Source organism: Anomaloglossus baeobatrachus, chromosome 9, assembly GCF_048569485.1.
Source record: "Anomaloglossus baeobatrachus isolate aAnoBae1 chromosome 9, aAnoBae1.hap1, whole genome shotgun sequence".
In the NCBI taxonomy this organism is placed as follows: Eukaryota; Metazoa; Chordata; class Amphibia; order Anura; family Aromobatidae; genus Anomaloglossus; species Anomaloglossus baeobatrachus.
Genome location: NC_134361.1, coordinates 176,795,112 through 176,822,347, shown reverse-complemented (window position 1 = coordinate 176,822,347; position 27,236 = coordinate 176,795,112). Strand labels below are relative to the sequence as shown.

The window sequence follows — 27,236 nt, the reverse complement described above, 5'->3', positions numbered from 1 at the left end:
ACATAAAAAAGTTAGCTCCTCCCTAGCAGCATACACCCCGAGCCGGAGGCGGGCTCAGATCAGTTGGTGCACAAGCAGTAGGAGGAGTACCAGAATCACCATACATAAACACAAGTTGTAACTAAAACAATGCAGCCGTGCAAACAAGAGGTCTATGAACATAAGACCACTGAAAAAATAGCAGGCAAATGCAATTGAATCAACCAAAAAACCAAGCAGGGTGGGTGCTGTGTCCCCCAATGAAGACTCAGAGAAAGAGATTTTACGGTGAGTACACAAAAATCCTACTTTCTCTATCGTTTCATTGGGGGACACAGGACCATGGGACGTCCAAAAGCAGTCCCTGGGTGGGAATACCGAAAAACCCGCAGAGGCAGACAACAACAACCTCCCTCGGCGGGCTTGCACTATAATTGAATGCTGCCACCCTATTACAGGTGCGCAACTGCTGCCTGCAAGACCTTTCTCCCAAAAATAGCATCTGCCGATGCTTGGGTGTGAACGTGGTAGAACCTAGTAAAGGTGTGCAGGCTAGACCAGGTGGCGGCCTTGCAGACCTGGTCGGCCGACGCCTGATGCCTAATCGCCCAAGAGGCGCCCACTGCGCGGGTAGAGTGCGCCTTTACCCCCCGCGGCGGAGACTTGTCCCGAATCCGGTAGGCCTCTGATATGGCGGAACGGATCCATCTGGCAATTGTGGCCTTGGATGCCGATTCACCCTTCTTGGGACCAGAAGGGAGAACAAACAGACCATCTGACTTACGGAACGGCGCGGTCCTGGAGACATAAATTCTAAGTGCACGCACTAGGTCCAGGGTGTGCAAGGACCTCTCCAAGCTGTGAGAGGGGCCAGGACAGAAGGATGGAAGGATGATTTCCTCGTTAAGATGGAACGGGGAGACCACCTTTGGGAGAAAAGCGGGATCTGGCCGGAGAACCGCTTTGTCCTGGTGAAAAATCAAAAAGGGGGAACGACAAGAGAGAGCTGCCAGCTCTGACGTCCTGCGAATAGAAGTGATGGCAACAAGAAACACCACCTTCCAAGACAGGTGAGACAGGGAAGATTCTCGCAAGGGCTCGAATGGGGAGCCCTGAAGTGACCCTAGGACTAGATTAAGGTCCCACGGTTCTAGAGGCCGACGGTACGGCGGTGCCAGGTGGGCTACTCCCTGGATGAAGGTCTTAACCTGTGAACGAGCGGCCAGTGGCTTCTGAAACAGGATTGATAACGCCGATATCTGGCCCTTTAGTGTTGCGAGCGAGAGACCCGCATCTAGGCCTGACTGCAAGAATGCCAACAGGGAAGGAAGGGAGAAGGCGAGAGGAGAAGAAATATTCTGCTCTTCACACCACCTGAAGAAAACTTTCCACGTGCGGTGGTAAATCTTTGATGAAGATGGCTTCCTGGCCCTAATCATTGTCTGAATCACTCTTGAGGAAAAACCAGCCTTAGCTAGAACCCAGGATTCAATGGCCAGGCCGTCAAATTTAGGACCTGTGAGTTCTGATGGAAGAGAGGCCCCTGCTGCAGGAGATCTGGACGGTCTGGAAGGCGCCACGGAGCGTCTGCGAGGAGCTGAGTTAGTTCCGCGAACCATGCTCGCCTGGGCCAGTCCGGAGCCACTAGGATGACCGGTATCCCTTCCGCCTTGATCTTCTTGAGGACCCTCGGAATTAGAGGGAGCGGAGGGAAGATGTATGGGAGACTGAACTGGCTCCATGACAGGGTGAGGGCGTCGACTCCTAAAGCCAAGCGGTCGCGGCACCGCGCTACAAAGTGCGGAACTTGACGGTTAAACCGGGAGGCCATTAGGTCCACGTCCGGAACTCCCCATCTGTCGCAGATCTGGTTGAAGACTTCCCGGTTGAGGGACCATTCTCCGGAGGCGAGGCCTTCCCTGCTGAGGAAGTCCGCCGCCCAATTGTCCACGCCTGGGATGTGTACCGCTGAGATCAGGGAGTGATGACACTCGGCCCAGTGCAATATCTTCTTGACTTCTCGCATCGCCCCGACACTTCTTGTGCCGCCTTGGTGATTGATGTACGCCACCGCCGTCGCATTGTCCGACTGGATCCTGACCGGGCAACCCTGTACTAGGTGCCGAAACTGCTGCAAGGCTAGCCGGATGGCTCTTATCTCCAAAATGTTGATCTGGAGACAACTCTCTCTCGGTGACCATCGGCCCTGCGCTGTGTGATGTCGAAACACTGCTCCCCAGCCCTGGAGACTGGCGTCGGTGGTCACTATCTTCCAGTGGAGCGGGAGGAAAGACCTCCCTGATGCGAGGTTGCGCTGATTGAGCCACCAACGGAGGGAGTTGCGGGTCTCCGGCGAAAGATGAAACCTGCGGTCCAGAGAAAAGGGAGATCTGTCCCACTTCTTCAGCAAGGCCAGCTGGAGTGGCCGGAGATGGAACTGTGCAAAGGGTACCGCTTCCATCGCCGCCACCATACGACCGAGGACTCGCATGCCGAACCTGATGGACACTTGGCGCTGACGCTGAAGAGCGCGGAGTCCTCGTTGTAGGGAGGAGATCTTCTCCTGTGTGAGGAAAACTCGCCCTTGGATGGTATCGAATACCATGCCTAAAAAGGTGATCCGACGGGCCGGGATCAGAGAGGACTTCTTCCGATTTATCAGCCACCCTAACCGTGAAAGGGTGTCGATCGTGACCTGAACCCCGAGACGACAGTCCTCGAAAGAAGAGCCCTTTATCAACATATCGTCCAAGTACGGGATGACCATGACACCCCTGGCATGCAGGACGGACATGGCAGCAGCCATGATCTTCGTAAAGACCCTGGGTGCGGATGCGAGGCCGAAGGGAAGAGCTGTGAACTGGAAGTGATCTTCCGCTATCGCAAAACGGAGGAACTGTTGGTGAGAGGTGGCTATCGGGACGTGAAGATAGGCGTCTTGAATATCCAGCGATGCCAGGAATTCGCCTACCTCCATGGACGCGATGACGGACCGGAGTGACTCCATTCGAAACGGCCGAGGTCTCACCGACCTGTTCAGAAGCTTTAGGTCGAGGACGGGACGGACAGAGCCGTCCTTTTTGGGGACCACGAAAAGGTTGGAATAGAACCCCTTGAAACGCTCTGCGGGAGGGACTGGTACCACGACTCCGGTTCGGAGGAGGGAGTCTATGGAGTGAAAGAACGCGCGAGCCCGCGCGGTAGACTCGGGAGGGCGAGATAGGAAAAAACGTCTCGGTGGCTTTGCCTCGAATTCTATTTTGTAGCCTGATGTGATGATCTCTCTGACCCAGGCATCGGCGGTCAGGGGGATCCACACATGCTGAAAACGAGACAGGCGCCCTCCCACAAGTCTGGCGCTGTTGCGCGCCGACCGCGAGTCACTTGGAGGAACGACGGCGGTAACCAGAAGAGGATCTCGTGGACTGGCGGGGGCGTGAACGCCAGGCGGGATTGGTCTTGAATGACGGGGTCTTCCTGTCTCTCGGAGGAGAGCGGCTTTTCCGCGGCTGGGGATTGGAGCTGAAGCTGCGAAAGGACCGGAAACGAGCGGTGGAGCGCCGATTCTGGAAGCGCTTGGGGCGCAATTGGGGGAGAGATGTACTCTTTCCTCCCGTTGCATCGGAGATCAGCTGGTCCAGCCTATCTCCGAAGAGACGCTCCCCTAGGAAGGGCAGGGAAGTTAGTGACTTCTTAGAGGCCGCATCCGCGTTCCAGGAGCGGAGCCAAAGGGCTCGACGGATGGCCACATTGTTGCTGGCGGCCTGGGTCGCGCAACTTGCAGACGCCAGGGCTGCATTGAGCAAGTACTCACCGGCGAGGGAAATCTGCGAGGCGATGGGAACCAGGTCCGGATTGGTAGGAATGGCGCGGAGACCGCCGCGTAGCGTGTCCGCCCAGGACATCAGGGCCTTCGCCACCCAAACCGAGGCGAAGGCCGGAGAGAGGGATGAGCCCGCTGCCTCGAAGGCGGAACGGGCCAACCTGTCAATAGTACGGTCCGTAGGATCTTTGAGAGACGTACCGTTAGTGAGTGGAAGGACTGTGTGAGAAGACAGGCGGGAGACTGGGGGGGTCAACCACAGGGGAACCTGCCCAATCCTTTCGAAGACCCTCAGGAAAGGGATAATGCAAATCGATGGACTTACCGCTGGTAAATACCCTGTCCGGCTGTTGCCTGTGGCTGCGCAGTAACTCAGCGAATTCTGGATGTCCGCTGAATGTGTTCTGGGCCCGCTTCACCCGCTTAAAGGAGACCTGGGTGCTCTGGGAGGAGACTGGGTCCACCTGTACCTTCAAGGTCTGGTTTACTGCTTCTATCAGACTATTTACCATGTGCCGAATATCGGCCGCCTGCTCTGAGTCCTGTAGGGGTACCGCATCGGAATCATCCTCGGAGCAGTCAGAAGCCTCCCTGGAGGACTGACGGTCTGGACCTGGGGATGAAGGTGAAACCTGGGAAGAGTCTGAGGACGAGACCCGGCGGGTCCGTTTCTGAGCAGCAGAGGAGGACCCTGCAACGGGGCTCACCTGCTCCGGGGGCAATTGCGCCGGGTCTGCGGGAATCTGGGCGAGCGTCGGCAGCAGGCGTAGAGCTTGCGCGATGGTCCGAGAAGCCTCAGAGAGGGAATCTACGGACTGGGACAGGGACGCTAGCCAGTCGGGGGGGGGCGGGACGCAGGGCCCTGCAGCATATGGCGCTGTGGCGTCTGCGGTATCAGAAGCGTCGGCCGCGGAGTCCTGCGGAGGCTGCGCGTCTGTAGAACAGACGGAGCATAGTGGGGCGTCCTGACCCTGGGAAAATTTGGAGCTGCAGGAGGAGCATGCAAAAAATAGTGCAAAGGGGGCCTGCTTGGATTGGGTGGGCTTAGCCTTAGGCATGGTGCACACAGGTACTCTCCCTGGTGGCTGCTAGGAAGGAGACAGGAGAGGGTTAACTCGTCCCTAAACTCAGAGAATGCTACCTAGTGAGGGCTACTCCTTAGGAGCAGAGCTTACCCAGGTCCTGCGTGCTGCCCACCAGTCCAGAAGTGGAGTCCAGGAATGAGCTGGCCAGAAAACTCAGAACGCCGGCGTGCTGCAGCCTCAGGGGACCAGAGGCAGGCTAAAATGGAGAGGGGACGCTGGAGGAGGCTGGGGGAGGAGCAGGATTCCGGCGCGAAAAGTCTGGAGGATTCACAGCCCCCACCATCTGCCAGGAGGCAGAGCAGTGGGAGGTACAGAGGGAGACGACCGGCGGCCAATAGCATGCAGCGGGGGCGTGGCTAGGACGCAGGAGCGACTAGGCCGAAGCCGGGGACTAAATTTATGGAGGGGGCCGGGGGAAAGAGCAGGGAAGTCGGATCCTACCTGCAATCGGCGGCGCCGGCTCAGCGATGGATGCGGTGCAGGCAGAGCTCCCTGGCCCTGCCTGTGAACAGCGCTGCTCGTCCAGGAAGGCTCCGGGGGAGAGCGTGCTGAAGGCAGGGTAGTAGGCATCATGATGGGGGTAGACAGCCCCCTATCAGGAGAAGGCAGCGTGACAGGGCCCCATCTATCACAAACGCTGCTGAGGTTCCATCCCTGCTGTATTCCCCTGTACGCCCTTTGGGGTGATACCTCAGGGCGAATCAGAAGTGCCCACAAAACAACCTGCCCACACGCGCACCCCCGGGAGTGGTACCACGGGGACGGGCGGGGGAGAGGGCCCCGAAGTCTCAAGCCCCTGCGACCCTGGGGAGCGGTACCCACGGGGCTGCGGAGAATGAGTGAAGCGAATACCTGCAGAGAAGAAGACGACAGGTATGAGAGCGATGAGCGGCGCCGAAAAAAAAAAATAAAAAAGCGCAAAAACATACATGGCTGAGGGGGGCCGAGACGGCCCACATCAGCCTCCTACGACACTAAGCTAAAAACTGATCTGAGCCCGCCTCCGGCTCGGGGTGTATGCTGCTAGGGAGGAGCTAACTTTTTTATGTTTACTTAGTGTCAGCCTCCTAGTGACAGCAGCATAACCCATGGTCCTGTGTCCCCCAATGAAACGATAGAGAAAGCGGGAGAGCCTGCCACCGACCAAGGATGCGGTTTGGGGAGGCCGAAAGTCATGAGGAGGCCGCCTTGGAGGCGGTTCCTCCGGCGGTCTTTGGAGGACGTGACTTAGACCGCCATGCAGAAGAGTTTCTCTGGCCCTTCTCTGACCTGTTGGACGTGGAGGACCTGGCTGAGGGCCGAAAGGACCGAAACCTCGATTGAATTTTCCGTTGCTGAGGTCTGTGTGGTTTGGACTGGGGTAAGGACGAGTCCTTTCCCTTGGATTGTTTAATAATTTCATCCAATTGCTCGCCAAACAAACGGTCGCCAGAAAATGGCAAACCGGTTAAGAACTTCTTGGAAGCAGAGTCTGCCTTCCATTCGCGTAGCCACATGGCCCTGCGGACTGCCACCGAATTGGCGGACGCTACCGCTGTACGGCTCGCTGAGTCCAGGACGGCGTTCATGGCGTAGGACGAAAAGGCCGATGCCTGAGAAGTCAAAGACACAACTTGCGGAGCAGAGGTACGTGTGACTGCATTAATCTCAGACAGACAAGCTGAGATAGCTTGGAGTGCCCACACGGCTGCAAAGGCCGGAGCAAAAGACGCGCCTATGGCTTCATAGATGGATTTCATCAGGAGCTCTATTTGCCTGTCAGTGGCATCCTTGAGCGATGAACCATCTGCCACTGATACTACGGATCTAGCCGCCAGTCTAGAGACTGGAGGATCCACCTTGGGACACTGAGCCCAACCCTTAACTACGTCAGGGGGGAAGGGGTAACGTGTGTCATTAAGGCGCTTAGTAAAGCGCTTGTCCGGAAATGCTCTGTGCTTCTGGACAGCATCTCTGAAGTTAGAGTGATCGAAAAACGCACTCCGTGTACGTTTGGGAAACCTAAACTGGTGTTTCTCCTGCTGTGAAGCCGACTCCTCTATAGGTGGAGTTGGGGGAGAAAGATCTAGCACCTGGTTGATGGACGATATAAGATCATTTACTAAGGCGTCCCCCTCAGGTGTATCAAGATTGAGAGCAACGTCAGGATCAGAGCCCTGAGCTGCGACCTCCGCCTCATCCTCCAGAGAGTCCTCATGCTGAGACCCCGAACAGCGTGATCAAGCCGGGGAAGGTTCCCAGCGAGCCCGCTTAGCCGGTCTGGGACTGCGGTCCGTGTCGGAGTCCTCCCCGTGGGACCTAGGCGTCACCCCAGGAGCACTCTGCTGCACCGACCGAGAGGGGCCTGGGGGCGATGAACTCACAGTGCCCGGGGCCTGTGTGACCGATCTGGACTGCAAGGCTTCTAGTATCTTAGCAGACCATCTGTCCATAGACTGAGCCATGGATTGTGAAAGCGACTCAGAGAGTTTCTCAGCCAAAACTGCAAACTCTGTCCCTGCCACCTGGACAGTGGAAGCCGGCGGTTCTACCTGAGCCGAGGGTCCCACCAGTGCCCGAGGCTCCGGCTGAGTGAGTGCCACAGGGGCCGAGCATTGCACACAGTGAGGGTAGGTGGAACCTGCAGGTAACATAGCCGCACAAGAGGTACAGGTTGCAAAATAAGCCTGTGCCTTGGCACCCTTGCTCTTTGCGGACGACATGCTGTAGTCTCCTCTGAGAGTGATCACTGAGGGTATATAGCCAAAAGCAAAACAATGCGGCCGAACAGAGAAAATGTATACAAATATATATATATATATATATATATATATATATATATATATATATATATATATATATATATATATATATATATATATATACACTTCGGCGCCCAAGGGGGGCCAGCACCGGGTAACCGGTGTGGCTTACCGACCGCCCAAAGCGGTTGTGTGTCCACCAGATTCCCTGCCTGGGCCTCCCAGAGCTGTAGAGCTCGTTCTGAAATCCTCCACCGGCAGAAGTGATTGTAAATATGGCTGCCAGAGCTCTCAGGGGAGGAGGGAGCCGTGGGCGTGACTAATAAAGTGCGGGAATCTGGTGCCCCACAGTGCTCAGTGAGGGGGGAGGAGAACACCTAAGTATGCTCCAGCCCTCACTGCCGACGTCCAGTCGACCGTCCCGCCCTTACCCCTGACTGGCAGGCCCGGGGGCGGGAGTTATGGTACTAGGCCGCAGAAGCCGGGGACTAAATTTAATAACGCGGCCGGCAAACAGGCGCGGTCGGCGCGGTAGTCCCGGTCGTCACAAAAAAACAGCAGCCGCTGCGTCTGTAACACAGGCGCTCCATGCACCGTCCCCAAGGGGACACAGAGTACCTTATAGATGCAGGGCCTGTCCCTGATGATACTCAGCCTCCTGTCCGTCAGATTCCCCCAGGGGCTGCGGAGGGAGCCCGGTCCCAGTGAATGGTGACCGGTTAGGATCCCACTTCTCCCAGAGCCTCTAAGGGATGGGGAAGGAAAAACGGCATGTGGCTCCAGCCTTTGTACCCGCAATGGGTACCTCAACCTTAACAGCACCGCCGACTTAGTGGGGTGAGAAGGGAGCATGCCGGGGGCCCTGTTAGGGCCCTCTTTTCTTCCATCCGATACAATCAGCAGCTGCTGCTGACTAAAATGGGAGCTTGAGTGAATGTGTGCCTCCTTCAACACAAAGCATAAAACTGAGGAGCCCGTGATGCACGGGAGGGTGTATAGGCAGAGGGGAGGGGTTACACTTTTTAAAGTGTAATACTTTGTGTGGCCTCCGGAGGCAGAAGCTATACACCCAATTGTCTGGGTCTCCCAATGGAGCGACAAAGAAATGTTTTTTTTTTTACAATGGTAGCAATTAATTACAGACGTTTCAAACAAATATTGTCAGCTTTATTTATATCTCCACTGTCAATCACTTACCAGAACCATTATGAATCTTGGTAATGGAATCTAGATGTCCCAGGCTAATAAAAAAGCAAAATAAAAAAAATAATTATTATTATATTTTGTGGGCACTGGTTTTCTAAAACTGGTTTGCCAGTATTTTTATACGAATCAACAGCAGTCATAATTTCATAGCAATTAGCCTGATGTAGTACATCAGTAGTCCCAATAGCCACAGTTGTGGCCAAAACTTTTGATAATCTGTCAGGTGATTTTATAGTACATAACTAATGTTATCTTTAATTAGGGCTTAAGGAGACCTTTCAGGATCAGCAAGTTTTATTGCTCCACCTTTTCCTGTTATCTTGTTGTAAGCTCCATAGAATTCAGTGTCTCCTGCACCCTAGTCAAATCTATGTAAATATAATTAGCATATTCACTGCCCCCCACCCCCCCCCACCCACCTCTCAGTGCATTCACTATCACTGCTGAAAGGTGGGAGGGAGTATGGATGGGGGCAGCAGTGCAAATTCAGTTCAGATTTACTATCACTGATGCCTGCACTGAGAGGTGCGAGGGGGATCAGAGTATATGCAGTTTGTTTTTACATGATTGACTAAGTCACACTGAATTCTATGGAGCTTACAACAAGATAACAGGAAAAGGTGGAGCAATAAAACTTACTGATCCTGAAAGGTCTCCTTAAACCCGATAACATTAGTATTTTCCTAAAAAAATAATCTAACAGATTCCCTTTAAGACAAAATTTTAATTTGACAAGGTTTGCTATTTCAGTTTTTAAAATGGCCACTTTCATTAACTTTAAATTATTATGAAGAATGATCAGGTGACTTGGGGAAAAATTGCAAGGTCATTCCTTGAAATTAAAGGAAATCGCAAAATAAAAAACTAACAAAAAACCATATTTATACAAAATTTCAGCCCAACCACAAAATGACCGGCGTACATTGTTTGAATAATCTTCTTATTAGTTCAGGAGGAAGTGTTTACAAGGACAAGGCAGCTGATATCACTCTATCATACTGACTGAATTATAAGAAAGGACCCATTACTTTAAAGCGTGGTTGGTGCTTGAAATAATTGTCTTCTGGAACCCTGTGCAGTCATCATTGCTTTGCATCAAAATGTCTTTACAGAAATGGACACTGGATTAGGGGCAATCCCACAAGTGGCAACCATTTGTTGGATTATATTTAAAGAAAGATGTTCAATTGCTATGAAGAAGGCTTCAGACACCCATAAAGGTCCAGCAAGTGCTAGGGTCATCTCCTAAATCCGGTGGTGTCTCACACAGGGGTGGGGGGCGGGCGGCTTCAAAGAAATGGCACATGGAGTTGGCGCGTGTGCAGATTGAGTTATCGGCTCAATGACAAGCCGAGATCTCATTTGCGCAAGCGTAACCTCCAGGCGCCATTTTCCTTAAGTCTGCTGCTGCGACATAAATGGGCCAGAGGTGGCGGGTGCGCAGATGAGATCTTGAGCAGAGAGCTCCATCTGCGCATGCACCGACTCCAGGTGCCATTATTTGAAGCTCGCACCGCCGACATTTTCAGAATGGCCCCTGCCTCACCACCAGCAGCGAGCACCAGCACAGAGCAGTGCCCGCAGTACTGCCCCTGCCTCTCGTGGCCCCTCTCCACCTCCCTCCGGTAAGCTACATTCGGATTATAAGACACACCCCTCATTTTCCTCCAAAATTTTTGGGGAGGAAAAGTGCGTCTTATAATCCGAAAATTACGGTAATTTCATTATATTCATGAATAAATCTATTTAAAATTTCTTTTCGAACATTCAAAAAGGTGAGATGATACCTATGTATTCTGCGGTACGCATCCTGCTCCTCCTGGCACAGAATTTTGGGGAGTTCCACAGCAGACTCCAGGCAAACTTTCCTGATCGTGTCATGCGGGATAACATGAAGTGGTATTTCTATTCTTTCATATCTGTTGAATAGAAGATAAAATTTGGTTTAAGAGCAATTGAATGCCAGTAAAATGTAGATTTTTGGTACTCACTTAAAATCTGTTTCTCGATAGACTTCATTGGGAGACACAGAACCCTGGGTTAGTCTGTTTCCTGGAGGCTGACACTAGTAATACATACAAATAAGAATTGACTCCTCTCCGTCAGACTATACCTCACCTCTTGGCCACCGGCCTTCTCAGTTTTGTGAGAAAGAAGGAGGAGGAGAGAAAGAATTATAGTTTATCAAGAGAATGACAACATAAAACTCACACCTAACCGTCAACCAAGGTGGGAGTGGTGCCCCCCCCATGAAGATTTACGAGAAACAGATTTTACGGTAAATACCAAAAATCTACATTTCTCAGACGCTTCATTGGGGAACACAGAACCATGGGACGTCCTAAAGCTGTCCATAGGGTTGGAAAAGAAGGGAATTTTGTTTACTTACCGTAAATTCCTTTTCTTCTAGCTCCAATTGGGAGACCCAGACAATTGGGTGTATAGCTTCTGCCTCCGGAGGCCACACAAAGTATTACACTTAAAAGTGTAAAGCCCCTCCCCTTCTGCCTATACACCCCCCGTGCCTCACGGGCTCCTCAGTTTTGGTGCAAAAGCAAGGAGGAAAAGTTATAAATTGGTTTAAAGTAAATTCAATCCGAAGAAATTTCGGAGAACTGAAACCATTCAACATGAACAACATGTGTACACAAAGAACAACAGCCCGAAGGGAACAGGGGCGGGTGCTGGGTCTCCCAATTGGAGCTAGAAGAAAAGGAATTTACGGTAAGTAAACAAAATTCCCTTCTTCTTTGTCGCTCCATTGGGAGACCCAGACAATTGGGACGTCCAAAAGCAGTCCCTGGGTGGGTAAAGTAAAACCTCGTAATAGAGCCGTAAAACGGCCCCTTCCTACAGGTGGGCAACCGCCGCCTGAAGGACTCGCCTACCTAGGCTGGCATCTGCCGAAGCATAGGTATGCACCTGTTAGTGTTTCGTGAAAGTGTGCAGGCTCGACCAGGTAGCTGCCTGACACACCTGATGAGCCGTAGCCTGGTGCCGCAAAGCCCAGGACGCACCCACGGCTCTGGTAGAATGGGCCCTCAGCCCTGAGGGAACCGGAAGCCCAGAAGATCGGTAAGCTTCGAGAATTGGTTCCTTGATCCACCGAGCCAGGGTTGATTTGGAAGCCTGTGACCCTTTACGCTGGCCAGCGACAAGGACAAAGAGTGCATCCGAGCGGCGCAGGGGCGCCGTACGAGAAATGTAGAGTCTGAGTGCTCTCACCAGATCCAACAAGTGCAAATCCTTTTCACATTGGTGAACTGGATGAGGACAAAAAGAGGGTAAGGAGATATCCTGATTGAGATGAAAGGGGGATACCACCTTAGGGAGAAATTCCGGAACCGGACGCAAAACCACCTTGTCCTGGTGAAACACCAGGAAAGGGGCTTTGCATGACAGCGCTGCTAGCTCAGACACTCTCCGAAGTGATGTGACTGCTACTAGGAAGGCCACTTTCTGCGAAAGGCGTGAGAGAGAAATATCCCTCATTGGCTCGAAAGGTGGTTTCTGAAGAGCCATCAGCACCCTGTTCAGATCCCAGGGTTCTAACGGCCGCTTGTAAGGAGGGACTATGTGACAAACCCCCTGCAGGAACGTGCGTACCTGTGGAAGTCTGGCTAGGCGCTTCTGAAAGAACACAGAGAGCGCTGAGACTTGTCCCTTAAGGGAGCCGAGCGACAAACCTTTTTCCAATCCGGATTGAAGGAAGGAAAGAAAAGTGGGCAAGGCAAATGGCCAGGGAGAAAAACCCTGATCAGAGCACCAAGATAAGAATATCCTCCACGTCCTGTGGTAGATCTTGGCGGACGTTGGCTTCCTAGCCTGTCTCATAGTGGCAATGACCTCTTGAGATAACCCTGAAGACGCTAGGATCCAGGACTCAATGGCCACACAGTCAGGTTGAGGGCCGCAGAATTCAGATGGAAAAACGGCCCTTGAGACCGCAAGTCTGGTCGGTCTGGTAGTGCCCACGGTTGGCCCACCGTAAGATGCCACAGATCCGGATACCACGACCTCCTCGGCCAGTCTGGAGCGACGAGGATGGCGCGGCGGCAGTCGGCCCTGATCTTGCGTAACACTCTGGGCAACAGTGCCAGAGGAGGAAACACATAAGGGAGTTGAAACTGCGATCAATCCTGAACTAAGGCGTCTGCCGCCAGAGCTCTGTGATCTTGAGACCGTGCCATGAATGTCGGGACCTTGTTGTTGTGCCGGGACGCCATTAGGTCGACGTCCGGCATCCCCCAGCGGCAACAGATCTCCTGAAACACGTCCGGGTGAAGGGACCATTCCCCTGCGTCCTTGCCCTGGCGACTGAGAAAGTCTGCTTCCCAGTTTTCTACGCCCGGGATGTGAACTGCGGATATGGTGGAGGCTGTGGCTTCCACCCATAGCAGAATCCGCCGGACTTCCTGGAAGGCTTGCCGACTGCGTGTTCCGCCTTGGTGGTTGATGTATGCCACCGCTGTGGAGTTGTCCGACTGAATTCGGATCTGCTTGCCTTCCAGCCACGGCTGGAACGCCTTTAGGGCAAGATACACTGCCCTTATCTCCAGAACATTGATCTGAAGGGAGGACTCTGGCTGAGTCCAAGTACCCTGAGCCCTGTGGTGGAGAAAGACCGCTCCCCACCCTGACAGGCTCGCGTCCGTCGCGACCACAACCCAGGAGGGGGGCAGGAAAGATTTCCCCTTCGACAGAGAAGTGGGAAGAAGCCACCACTGAAGGGAAGCCTTGGCTGCCCGAGAAAGGGATACATTCCTGTCGAGGGACGTCGACTTCCTGTCCCATTTGCGGAGAATGTCCCATTGAAGTGGACGCAGATGAAACTGCGCAAAAGGAACTGCCTCCATTGCTGCTACCATCTTCCCTAGGAAGTGCATGAGGCGCCTCAAGGGGTGTGACTGGCCTTGAAGGAGAGATTGCACCCCTGTCTGTAGTGAACGCTGTTTGTCCAGCGGAAGCTTCACTATCGCTGAGAGAGTATGAAACTCCATGCCAAAATATGTCCTAGGAAATCTGCTTGGGACATTGAGGCGATGACGGAGCGGAGCGATTCCATCCGGAACCGCCTGGTTTTTACGTGTTTGTTGAGCAGTTTTAGGTCCAGAACAGGACGGAAGGATCCGTCCTTTTTCGGCACCACGAACAAGTTGGAGTAAAAACCGTGACCCTGTTGCTGAAAAGGAACAGGGATCACCACTCCTTCTGCCTTCAGAGTGCACACCGCCTGAAAAAGAGCATCGGCTCGCTCGGGGGGCGGAGATGTTCTGAAGAATCGAGTCGGGGACGAGAGCTGAACTCTATCCTGTAACCGTGAGACAGAATGTCTCTCACCCAACGGTCTTTTACCTGTGGCAGCCAGGCGTCGCAAAAGCGGGAAAGCCTGCCACCGACCGAGGATGCGGTGTGAGGAGGCCGAAAGTCATGACGAGACCGCTTTGGGAGCGGTTCCTCCGGCGGTCTTTTTAGGACGTGACTTAGACCGCCATGAATCGGAGTTCCTCTGATCCTTCTGAGGCCTTTTGGACGAGGAGAATTGAGACCTGCCCGCGGACCGAAAGGACCGAAACCTCGATTGTACCTTCCGTGGTTGAGGTCTGTTTGGTTTGGACTGGGGTAAGGATGAGTCCTTTCCCTTGGATTGTTTAATGATTTCATCCAATCGCTCCCCAAACAGGCGGTCGCCAGAAAATGGCAAACCGGTTAAGAACTTTTTGGAAGCAGAGTCTGCCTTCCATTCACGTAGCCACATGGCCCTGCGGACTGCCACCGAATTGGCGGATGCTACCGCCGTACGGCTCGCAGAGTCCAGGACAGCATTAATGGCGTAGGACGCAAACGCCGACGCCTGAGAGGTTAAGGACACCACTTGCGGAGCAGACGTACGCGTGACTGCATCAATCTGCGCATGACAAGCTGAGATAGCTTGGAGTGCCCATACGGCTGCGAATGCCGGAGCAAAAGACGCGCCGATAGCTTCATAGATGGATTTCAACCAGAGCTCCATCTGTCTGTCAGTGGCATCTTTGAGTGAAGCCCCATCTTCCACTGCAACTATGGATCTAGCCGCCAGTCTGGAGACTGGAGGATCCACCTTGGGACACTGAGCCCAGCCCTTGACAACGTCAGGGGGGAAGGGATAACGTGTATCCTTAAGGCGCTTGGAAAACGCTTATCTGGACAAGCTCGGTGTTTCTGGACTGCCTCTCTGAAGTCAGAGTGATCCAGAAACGTACTCATTGTACGCTTGGGAAACCTAAAACGGAATTTCTACTGCTGAGAAGCTGACTCCTCAATTGGAGGAGCTGGGGGAGAAATATCCAACACCTGATTGATGGTCGCTATAAGGTCATTTACTATGGCGTCACCTTCAGGTGTATCTAGGTTGAGAGCGGCCTCAGGATCAGAATCCTGATCTGCTACCTCCGCTTCATCATCCAGAGAGTCCTCTTGCTGAGACCCTGAACAGTGTGATGAAGTCGAGGGAAGCTCCCAGCGAGCCCGCTTAGGCGGCCTGGGACTGCGGTCCGTGTCAGAGACCTCACCCTGGGACCTATGGGTCACCCCAGGAGCACTTTGCTGTTCCAACCGAGGGGGGCCTGGGGTCAATGATTCAACAGTGCCCGGGGCCTGTGTTACCGGCCTGGACTGCAAGGCTTCTAGTATCTTAGCAGACCATTTATCCATACTCTCAGACAGTTTGTCAGCAAATACTGCAAACTCCTTCCCTGTCACCTGGACAGTGGTAGCAGGTGGTTCCACCTGGGCCACCAGTAGCAGAGGCTCCGGCTGAGTAAGTGCCACGGGGGCCGAGCATTGCACACAATGAGGATCGGTGGAACCTGCCGGTAGTATAGCCGCACATGAGGTACAGGTTGCAAAGTAAGCCTGTGCTTTGGCACCCTTGCTTTTTGCGGACGACATGCTGTTGTCTCGTCTGAGTACAATGCAGGAGGGTATATAGCCAAAAATCAACAGTGCGACCGTACAGTGTAAATGTATAGCATATAAGCATATATATATATGTACACTTCGGCACTCAGTGGGGCCAGCACCACAGGTGCTGCTTACCGACCGCTCAAAGCGGTTGTCTGATCATCAGATTCCCTGCCTGGGCCTCCCAGAGCCGTGTTGTCTCTCCTCTCCAGCGTCAGAAGTGCTGACAGGAATGGCTGCCGGCGTTCTGTGTGGAGGAGGGGGCCGTGGGCGTGCCCTAGAAAGTGCGGGAATCTGGTGCCCCACTGTGCTGAGTGAGGGGGGAGGAGGATACAAAGTATGCTCCAGCCCTCAGCGCTGACGTCCAGTGCAGCGTCCCTCCCTTCCCCTGACTGGCAGGCCCGGGGGCGGGAATATGCGATACTAGGCCGCAAAAGCCGGGGACTAAAGTTATAAGCGCGGCCGGCAAATAAGCGCGGTCAGCGCGGTAGTCCCCGGCGCACTAACACACCCAGCAGTGCTGCAGTGTGTATGGCACAAGCGCTCCATGCGCCGTCCCCAAGGGGACACAGAGTACCTCACAGTAGCAGGGCCTTGTCCCTGACGATACCCGGCTCCTGTCCAGCAGATTCCCCAGGGGCTGCGGAGGGAGCACGGTCCCAGTGCCTGGAGACCGATTAGGATCCCACTTCACCCAGAGCCCATTAAGGGATGGGGAAGGAAAACAGCATGTGGCTCCTGCCTATGTACTCGCAATGAGTACCTCAACCTTAACAGCACCGCCGACCAGAGTGGGGTGAGAAGGGAGCATGCTGGGGGCCCTGTTATGGGCCCTCTTTTCTTCCATCCGACATAGTCAGCAGCTGCTGCTGACTAAGATGTGGAGCTAGGCGTGGATGTCAGCCTCCTTCGCACAAAGCATAAAAACTGAGGAGCCCGTGAGGCACGGGGGGTGTATAGGCAGAAGGGGAGGGGCTTTACACTTTTAAGTGTAATACTTTGTGTGGCCTCCGGAGGCAGAAGCTATACACCCAATTGTCTGGGTCTCCCAATGGAGCGACAAAGAAAGAAAGGTAAATATTCTGATAGCATCACAGATCTTACTAGATAGGCTCAAGTGGAGGCCTGAGCCACAGGTTCCTGAAAAGTCTTACTGCCCAAACTAGTATATGTCGAAGCAAAGGTATGGAAATTTTGAAAATGTATGAGCTGAGGGCCAGGTAGCTGCTTTGCAGAGCTGCAGGACAAACACTCGGTGATGGACCATCCAGGATGCCCCCACCGCCAGCGTAGAGTGTGCTCTGATGAAGAACGGGGGCACCCTATTCTTTTACTTATAGGCCTGAACAATGGCTGTCCTGATCCAGCAAACAATAGTCACTTTTGAAGTGGCTTTATCGCTACAAGGCCCATTCAGCAGGACAACCAAGGAATCCGATCGCCTAAACGAGGCGGTGGCCGATAAGCAATACCGTACTGCCCTGAACACATCCAGACTGTGCAGTCTTTTCTCTGATGGGTGAGATGGAGAAGGGCAAAAGGAAGGAAAAACAATGACTTTGTTAAGATGAAAACCCAAAACAACAGTTGGAAGGCAAGTCAAAACCGGCCTCAGAACTACTTTATTCTGGTGAAGAACAAGCACTGCAAAAAAGGGCAGCCAGCTTTGAAACCATTCTGGTTGAAGTAATGGCTATAAGAAAAGCTACCTTATAGGATAGTAGCAGTGCCCAAAATCCCAGATGGGTTCAAAACAATAAAACGGAAGAGCCTCCAAAACCAGATTAAGGTCTCAAGACTCAAGAGGTGGCTTGGGAATGTGAACCGCCAAGATCAGAGGCATCTTGTCTTCTGACCAATCCAGGATCCTTGCAACCTCCATCATGGCAGACTGACTGCTTGTTCCCCGACCCCCCCCACCTTTGCTACTACACGCAACACATGGAATAATAGGTTACCGGTGCGGGTTGGGCCAGAGGGTGTGCCCAATCTCCCCTTGACTCCGACATTCAGAAGACCGTCAGAACCAGATAGGGGGAAAAATACAGAAGACTGGTGAATAGAGATAATCACTGCAAGGGGGCCCAACAAAATGGCTACAAGATGGGAACAGCCTACCCGTTTCAAGGTCCAAAAAAGGAGCACCAGTAGTGAAAGAGTCCAGCCACTGAATCTACTGCGAGGTCTCATGCAGAGGAGAGGAAAGTCTAAGCATGTAGCCAGCATCCGGACCAAAAAAATGGCTCCATTGCTGGAAGAGGAAGGGGCGGAACAAAAGGCAACGCTGAGATATACGTTCCGGAATGCCCTGATACACCACGTGACCCAGCGCTCTGATAGTATAGAAAGGCCCAGATGACCCAAGGCCAGAAAGCACACCCTGAAGCTGGTGAGAGAAAAAAAAACAAAAACGGACTAACGAGGTAACTCTTTCTGACGTGTGATCTCTCCTTCGCCCCTGTGCCAGAAGAGGAGGGGGCAGGACAAGAGGCAATGCTGAGAAAAGAGTTACGGAATGCCCAGCCGCACAACGTGATCCAGCACTCTGATAGGACACAAATGCCCAGATGACCAAAAGGTCAGGACACACGCTCTGAGCTGGAGAGAGGGGGAAAAAAAACGGACCAAAGAGGTAACACTTTCTGATGTGCTATCCTCTCCTTCGCCCCTAGGATCCTTCATCAGAACACCCGGTACATGGATAACGTGGCACTCTAGAAAAACCTTCCACTCTCTCAGATACAAAGGAAAAAAGAAGGAAGGGGGAGACAAGACGGGGTTAAACTGTACCAGTCCTGGGGACAAGAGGTCTTCTGCTCTGTGCACACACATGCTATGTGTGGCGAGTGGGCAGGAGCCAGCTGGCATATGGACCTCCACCTTGAACCTGACAATCCCAGCGTCAAGTACAAAAGTCCGGCCAAAGCGACGCAAGAGGATACAGATTGTACTCTCCACTGGTACGTAGGCAAAACCAAATTTATAAATGCAATCTGTTACCCGAAAAAAGATATCCGAAAAAGAAAAGAAAAGAGTTAACACCTAACATACAATCATTACAGGTCTGAAACAGACATAGCCTCCAACAGACTGTAGAAATAAACAGGAGGGCCGGTGACCAGCAGGCGAGGTATTGTCTGCCGGGAAGGAGACAATTTTCAATTTTATGTATTACTAGAGTCAGCCTCCAGTTGGCAGCAGACTATCCCATGGTTCTGTGTCCCCCAATCAAGCATCTGAGAAATGAAAATATGAGCTAATGTAAATATGCCATACTAGAGATACAGGAACATAGTGATTTTATACACATTTTATCCTTTCCATAGATGTAAAAAGAAGAAAATTGGTTTGTTTGTTTTTTTAACCAAATACAGATGTAAGGAAAGTATACGACATTATTCTATCCTATGCTAGTGGTATACTCACAAATATCAGCTCGATGAAGGCCCAATTGCGCTAATGTAATAACAGGGATAAGCTTAGGGCATGTGCACGCCAAGTCTGATACAGGAGCTGCTGCTGACTTAGATGTGGAGCTATGCGTGCATGTGTGCCTCCTTCGCACAAAGCATAAAAACTGAGGAGCCCGTGAGGCACGGAGGGTGTATAGGCAGAAGGGGAGGGGCTTTACACTTTTAAGTGTAATACTTTGTGTGGCCTCCGGAGGCAGAAGCTATACACCCAATTGTCTGGGTCTCCCAATGGAGCGACAAAGAAAAAAAGTTTTTGGTGAGTTTTGGGTTATCGAAGAGAATTTGGAGAGTCTCCATTCAGTTTCTGCTCCAGGAACACGTAAAAAAAAAAACCTCAGTGTGCACATACCCCTAGTGTGAACTTTATCTGGAATACAGCCTATCTGGACAACATAAACAAGATGTGAACACAGGCTAATAATGTGTGCATGAGAGTATGTCTTTATTAAAGGGAATCTGTCTGCAGTTTTGTGCTACCTCTTCTGAGAGCAACATAATGTAGGCAAAGAGGCCCTGAGTTCAATGATGTATAACTTAGATTAGTGGCTGCAGCCGTTCTGAGGCAGTGAAAAGCTGGGTTCACACACAGCGACAACGACGTTGCTGTTACGTCACCATTTTCTGTGACGCAACAGCGACCTAGTAAGTCACTGTTATGATCGCTGCTTAGCTGTCAAACACAGCAGACACAGCAGCGATCATAACGACACTCGTCGCTGTGGAAGCCATGCTGCACTTGGTAACTAAGGTAAATATCGGGTAACCATTACCCGATATTTACCTTGGTTACCAGCATACACGCTTAGCGCTGGCTCCCTGCACTCCTAGCCAGGGTACACATCGGGTTAATTACCTGATGTGTACTCCGGCTCCGGCTACGTGTGCAGGGAGCCAGCGCTAAGCGGTGTGCTCTCACGCTGCCAGTGCCGGCTCCATGCTCACGTAGCTGGAGTATACATCGGGTAATTAACCTGATGTGTACCCTGGCTAGGAGAGCAGGGAGCTGGCACTGGCAGCGTGAGAGCGCGGTGCTGGTAACTAATGTAAATATCGGGTAACCAAGGAAAGGGCTTCTTGGTTACCCGATGTTTACCTTGGTTACAAGTTTACCGCAGGCTGCCAGACGCCGGCTCCTGCTCCCTGAACATTCAGATCGTTGCTCTCTCGCTGTAACACACAGCGATGTGTGCTTCACAGCGGGAGAGCGACGAGCAAAAAATGAAGCAGGACATTCAGCAACGAGCGGCGACCTCACAGCAGGGGCCAGCTCGTTTCTGGATATAACACACAGCGACAGCGACGGGACGTCGCTGCTACGTCACAGAAAATGGTGACGTAGCAGCGACGTCGTTGTCGCTGTGTGTGACACACCACCTTAACTCTTGCAGCATGCTGTCTTCAGATTACATTGCAGAAACCTGCTGACAGAGTCCCTTTAACATATTACTCTCACCAGACAATAGGCCAGATTTATCAAGACTTAAGGGGGCTTTACACGCTGCGATATCGTTAATGAATTATCGTCGGGGTCACGGTGTTTGTGACGCACATCTGGCGTCATTAACAATATCGCAGCGTGTGACATGTACGATCGACCTTAAACGATCGCAAAAGCGGTCAAAACCGTTTGCCGCGGAGAGGTCGTCCTGAAACTAAAAATCGTTGTCTGCTTATTAGGGATGTTGTTCCTCGTTCCTGCGGCAGCACACATCGCTGTGTGTGACACCGCAGGAGCGACGAACATCTCCTTGCCTGCGCCCACCGGCTATGCGGAAGGAAGGAGGTGGGCGGGATGTTATGTCCCACTCATCTCCGCCCCTCCGCTTCTATTGGATGCCTGCCATGTGACGTCGCTATGACGCTGCACGAACCGCCTCCTTAGGAAGGAGGCGGATCGCCAGCCAGGGCAGGTAAGTGCGTGTGACGGGGATAAGCGACATTGTGCGGCATGGGCAGCGATTTGCCCGTGTCGCACAACCGACGGGGGCGGGTAAGATTGCCTGCGATCTCGCTAGCGAGATCGCAGCGTGTAAAGTACCCTTTAGTGTAGCTCACGCAGGTCTTGATGAAAGGGTGTGCAGGAGTCAGACCTTCCTGATTCATGAAGACACCTCTTCAGGAATCTGGTGTGTCTGGCGAGTGGTGTGCGACAGCCCAGATATGTCTCTGCATTCAGGTCCTGGAGTGAGATTTCTGCTGTAGCTCATTGTGATTTAGACTTGCTGTGATGTCTCGCCCCCATTCCACCCATTTTGTTGGAATTGGGAGAAACTGGTCTATAGACTTACACCTAAATCTTGTTACTCTTCAAAGCTTTTGCATCAGAATTCTGGAGTGAAAACTGATGAATCGCACCCAACAGATTTATATATCATTCATTCATTCATTCATTCAAAAAGAAAGTGACCGCAAACCCCAACAGTTTTGTTTGATATATCAGACAGGTCATATAAGGGAAACATCCTTCCGCTTTTATGTAATTAAAGGGCATCGGTCACCCCCAAACTTAATATTAAATAATCAAAACTTTGGTATATAGGGACTTAGGGGTACTTTGCACATTGTGACATCGCTACTGCGATATCGTCGGGGTCAAATCAAAAGTGACGCACATCCGGTGCCGGTAACGACGTCGCAACGTGTAAAGCCTACATGCGCCAATAAACTATAGCAAAAAGCGTCATAAATTGGTGATCGGTGTAGCGTCGGACATTTCCATAATGTCGCACCAATAGGAGATGCGATGTTGTTCCTCGTTCCTGCGGCAGCACACATCGCTGTGTATGAAGCCGCAGGAGCGAGGAACATCTCCTTACCTGCCTCCACCGGCAATGCGGAAGGAAGGAGGTGGGCGGGATGTTTACGTCCTGCTCATCTCCGCCCCTCCACTTCTATTGGCCGCCTGTCGTGTGACGTTGCTGTGACGCCGCACGACCCGCCCCCCTTAGGAAGGAGGCGGGTCGCCGGCCAGAGCAACGTCGCAGGGCAGGTAAGTGCGTGTGAAGCGGCCATAGCGATAATGTTCGCTACGGCAGCTATCACAAGATATCGCATGTACGACGGGGGCGGGGACTATCACGCTCGGCATCGCAAGCATCGGGTAGCGATGTCGCAACGTGCAAAGTACCCCTTAGTCCCTATAAAAACCTTATTGGCACTGTACCTGTTACTGAACCTGTACCTGCGCACCACAGCTGGCATTTCCTGAGCCTACTCCATAAACAGACTCCCGACATGGGAACGTTACTTACTCGTTGCTCTTCTGTGCTTGGACGGACTGAAAACAGGTGTAGAGAAGACGTCCAGTCTGAAGAGGAATAAAAAATAAAAATTAAATGCAAAGTGAAAACAATATATTTTAGAACTGCAATATGAAGGAGTAAAGTACAAAATGGACAGGAAACTGAAAAGCCTGAATAATGTTACATTTTGCTAAAAGCAAGAATAGTGGGTCCTTTGTTCTCCGTTCCCACCCCAAGATCATTATATGTACTAGTGTACTGACGTGTTTAATGATACCATTTTTGTGCAGAAGTGACATTTTGATCGCCTGTTCATGAATTTAAAAAAAATGTTGCCGCGACTAAAAAACGTAATTTTGGCGTTTGGAAAAAATTTTCTCGCCACGTTGTGTACCGAACAGATTAATTGAGTTCATATTTTGATAGATCGGACATTTCTAAATGCGGTGATAGCAAATATGTACTTTTTTAACTTTTATTTTCAATGGGGAAAATGGGAGGTGATTTGAACTTTTAGGTTTTTTTATTTTTTCATAATTTTTACATTTTTTTTATTTTTGTATTTATTTTACTAGCCCCCCTAGGGGACTTTATGCATGCACTATTTGATCGCCTGTGCATTTCTCCTGATCAGGGCAGCATCGCTCTGATCAGGAGAAATGCAGCGTTCCTGTGAGTGCCAGCACACTGTCTGCTCTCACAGGAGGTGAGTCATGGTAGCGTCAGGGGTCATCAGCTGACCCTACACTACCATGGCAATACATTGGCGGCCCGGGGCATGGGGAACAACACAATCCCCACTGTGACCACTTAAATCGCGCAGCACGATCTAAAGCGTTAAGGAGGTGCGGGTGGATCTCTGATCCACCTGCGCCTGTTAGCAGAGATGTGAAGGGATTACAGTGGGTTCGCCGTTGGAGCCCGTGGGAAGAGGAGATAGGACATAACTGTACGTCCTTGGTTGCCTTTGTCATTAAGGGGTTAAAGGAATGATCTACTACTGGACAACCCCTTCTTTTGGGTCCGTGCCTACGATGAGTTCTTAATGTGTTTTTGACACCACTTTTTTTAAACTTTATTTAAAGCATGACACCAACACACAAGCAGGGGAGCTGCACACTGATGTGTGACGTAACGTCCCAGAGGGTAGGGGGAGAAGGGAAGAGCGGGTCCTGCCACATTGAATTACAGGTATTGTAAGGATAAGGCTAGGTTCCCATTTCCGTTGTTTTGCATCATTCATATGCGTTGCTTGACGCATGTGACTGATGCGTTGTACAACGGATGACAAAGAACAGAATTCATTGTCGGACTCCGTTGTGTGCGGGGGGCGGAGCCGAGCGGGGCCGTGGCGCTGAGGACGTCAGTGCCACGGGGACTGCATGGCTGGAGACAGGTGAGTGTGTGTGTGTGTGTGTGTACACACATGCGGAGTGCGGGAGGGGGCGGAGCCGAGCGGGGAAGTGTCGGCCTCCCTGCGTATCCAGGGTAAATATCAGGTAACTAAAAGCAAAGCCCTTTTTGTTTGGTTACCCAAAATTTACACTGGTTACCAGCGTACACCGCTTAGCGCTGGCTCCCTGCACACGTAACCAGTGTAAATATCGGGTAACTAACCAAAGCGCATTGCTTAGTAACCCGATGTGTATCCTGGTTACGTGTGCAGGGAGCCAGAGAGAGCATGCACAGCGAAATCCTACAGATTGCGCTGCTCAAAAAACGGTACAGGCTGCGTTCCTTCCGCCCCGCGGTCAGTCGTTCCACGACTGATCAGTTGGGCGGAGGGTGCAACGCAGCATCATCAGTCACAATCCGCCGCTCATACAAGTCTATGGGAACAACGGAATCCGCCAAACGGATTCCGTTGTTTACCAGAGCAGCGGATTGTGACTGATACAATTTAACGGAAGTGTGAACCTAGCCTTATAGAACTGAAATGGTCATCTCATCTGTATGGTTTATTGGGGCATTTACAGTAGAGTTTTTATCTCCCCTGAGTACCCCTTTAAGGTCAAGCTAGGCATGGTCCTTCAGTCAGTTTAAACACCTGATGAAGGGGTAAGCGCATATCCCCGAAACGCGTAGTGTGGTGACTGGAAGAATAAAGATAAACGGATTTTTGTCTACTCACCGTAAAATCGTTTTCGCTTAGCCATCATTGGGGGACACAGGACCATGGGTGTTATGCTGCCTATCCATAGGAGGACACTAAGTAGATGAAAAAAGCATAGCTCCTCCTCTGCAGTATACACCCCCTGGCCGGGCCAGGCAGTCTCAGTTTTAGTACACAAGCAGTAGGAGAAAAAAGCAGTAAAAAACTTCTCAACAGAGGAACATGAGAAAAGAAGAGTCAAAACCAAATAAGGTACTGAGAGAACCAAGGCCCCGCAGGGCAACAGGGTGGGTGCTATGTCCCCCAATGATGGATAAGAGAAAACGATTTTACGGTGAGTACACAAAAATCCGTTTTTCTCTGACGCCTCATTGGGGGACACAGGACCATGGGACGTCCTAAAGCAGTCCATCGGTGGGAAAAATAAAAGAAAGACAACACAACCCAAGGACGAGGAACCAGTCCCAGACAGCCTGCAGCGCCTACTGAGAGAGGTGTTCTACTGCCGTTTGCAGAATTTTCCTACCCAGATTTGCCTCAGTTGAAACCTGGGTATGGACTCTGTAATGCTTTGAAAAAGTATGTAGACTAGACCAGGTCGCAGCCTTACACACCTGTTCCACTGAAGCCTAATGCCGAATGGCCCACGAAGCGCCAACTGCTTGCGTGGAATGAGCCCGCAGCCCACTAGGAATGGGCTTGAGTTGCAAGCGGTAGACTTCCTGGATTGCAGAGCGAATCCAGCGAGCCAGAGTGGCCTTTGAAGCTGCCTGTCCCTTCTTAGGCCCCTCAGGAATGACGAACAAAGAGTCCGTTTTCCTAAAGGGGGTTGTCCTGGATATGTAATATCTGAGAGCTCTGATGAGGTCTAACGAATGCAGAGACCTTTCCACCCTATGAACTGGGTGTGGACAAAATGAAGGCAGAACAATGTCCTCGTTCAAATGAAACGGGGTAAGAACGTTTGGAAGGAAATCCGGAAGGGGGCGCAGAACCACCTTGTCCTAGTGCAAGATCAGGAAAGGCTCGCGGCAAGAGAGTGCTGCTAGCTCTGAAACCCGTCTGATGGACGTAATTGCCACCAGGAATGTTACCTTCCAGGACAGAAGAGCAAGGGAGGATTCCTAGAGGGGTTCAAAGGGAGACCTCTGGAGACCGTCCAGAACGAGGTTGAGGTCCCATGGGTCCAGCGGCCGTTTGTACGTGGGGACTAGATGGGAAACGCCCTGGAGGAAGGTCTTGACTTGCGGTTTTTGAGCCAGGCGGCATTGGTAGAAGATTGAGAGCGCTGAGACCTGCCCTTTAAGGGAACTGAGAGCCAACCCCACTTGCAAGTCAGACTGTAGAAAGTCGAGAATTCTGGGGATGGCCAGAGGCATAGGCTAAACGTTAGTTTCTCTGCACCATGAAAGGAAGATTTTCCACGTACGGTGGTAAATGCGGGATGGAGCAGGCTTTCGGGTGCTGATCATGGTGGAAATAACCGAGGGGGAGAATCCCGCTCTTGTTAATACCCAGGTCTCAATGGCCATGCCGTCAGCTTCAGGGCTCTGGAGTTCTGATGGGAAATGGGCCCTTGGGTCAGCAAGTCTGGGATGTCTGGAAGGCGCCACGGTGCGTCTGTGAGCATTTGTACTAATTCGGCGTACCAGGCGCGCCTGGGCCAGTCCGGTGCTATCAGTATCACCGGGACTCCCACTGCCTTGATCTTCCTGATCACCCGCGGCAGCAGGGGTAGAGGTGGAAATATGTAAGGCAGGCGGAAGTGGTGCCAGGAGCCGACTAGAGCATCCGCGCCGATGGACTGCGGGTCGCGTGACCTGGCTATGAACGCAGGTACCTTTGCGTTCAACCTTGAGGCCATTAGATCCACGTCTGGTGTGCCCCAGCGAGTGCAGATGTGTAGAAAACACTTCTGGGTGGAGAGACCATTCTCCGGCGGCCAGGCCTTGGCGACTTAGAAAGTCTGCTGCCCAGTTCTCTACCCCAGGTATGTGTACCGCTGATATCACTGATCCCGTCGATTCGGCCCAGCTGAGGATCTTGTGGGTCTCGAGATAAGCCGCTTTGCTGCGGGTGCCCCCCTGCCGATTGATATAGGCTACAGCTGTCGCATTGTCCGATTGGACTCGAATCTGACGACCCGCTAGCAGAGGGCAGAACGCTCTGAGCGCGAGGAAGAGCGCGCGGAGTTCCAGGGTGTTTATGGATAGGGAAGACTCCTGGGGCGTCCAACGTCCTTGAGCAGTGTGGTGCCGGTACACTGCTCCCCAGCCTAGGAGGCTGGCATCCGTGGTCAGGACCAGCCAGTTCACTGGGAGAAAGGATTTCCCCTTCGATAGGGAGGAGGACCGAAGCCACCAGCAGAGTGCGTACCTGACTGAAGGCGTCAGGTGAAGATGTCTGTCCAGGGAGAAGAGGTTCTTGTCCCAGGCCGCTAGAAGAGCTAGCTGCAGTGGGCGGAGGTGCAGTTGAGCAAAGGGTACTGCTTCCATAGCCGCCACCATCCAGCCGAGCACTTTCATGCTGAATCGTATGGAGCGAGACGGAGGACGTAGAAGGCAGTGTACCGCTCGTTGAAAGCGATCGCCCTGTCCTTAGGGAGAAGGATCAAGCCCCGACGGGTGTCCAG

At 52.1% G+C, this 27,236-nt stretch overlaps 1 protein-coding gene across 1 annotated transcript in view; it reads right to left on the bottom strand.

Moving 5' to 3' along the window:
* BRCC3 (BRCA1/BRCA2-containing complex subunit 3) overlaps nt 1–27,236 on the bottom strand; it is a 68,700-nt gene that overhangs the window by 35,240 nt on the left and 6,224 nt on the right. Inside the window, exons 5-7 of the mRNA XM_075322815.1 lie at nt 22,501–22,556; nt 10,622–10,753; nt 8,826–8,869 (exon numbers count right to left, since the gene is read on the bottom strand). Coding sequence (XP_075178930.1) covers nt 8,826–8,869; nt 10,622–10,753; nt 22,501–22,556 — 232 coding nt within the window. The remainder of the gene's footprint in view (nt 1–8,825; nt 8,870–10,621; nt 10,754–22,500; nt 22,557–27,236) is intronic.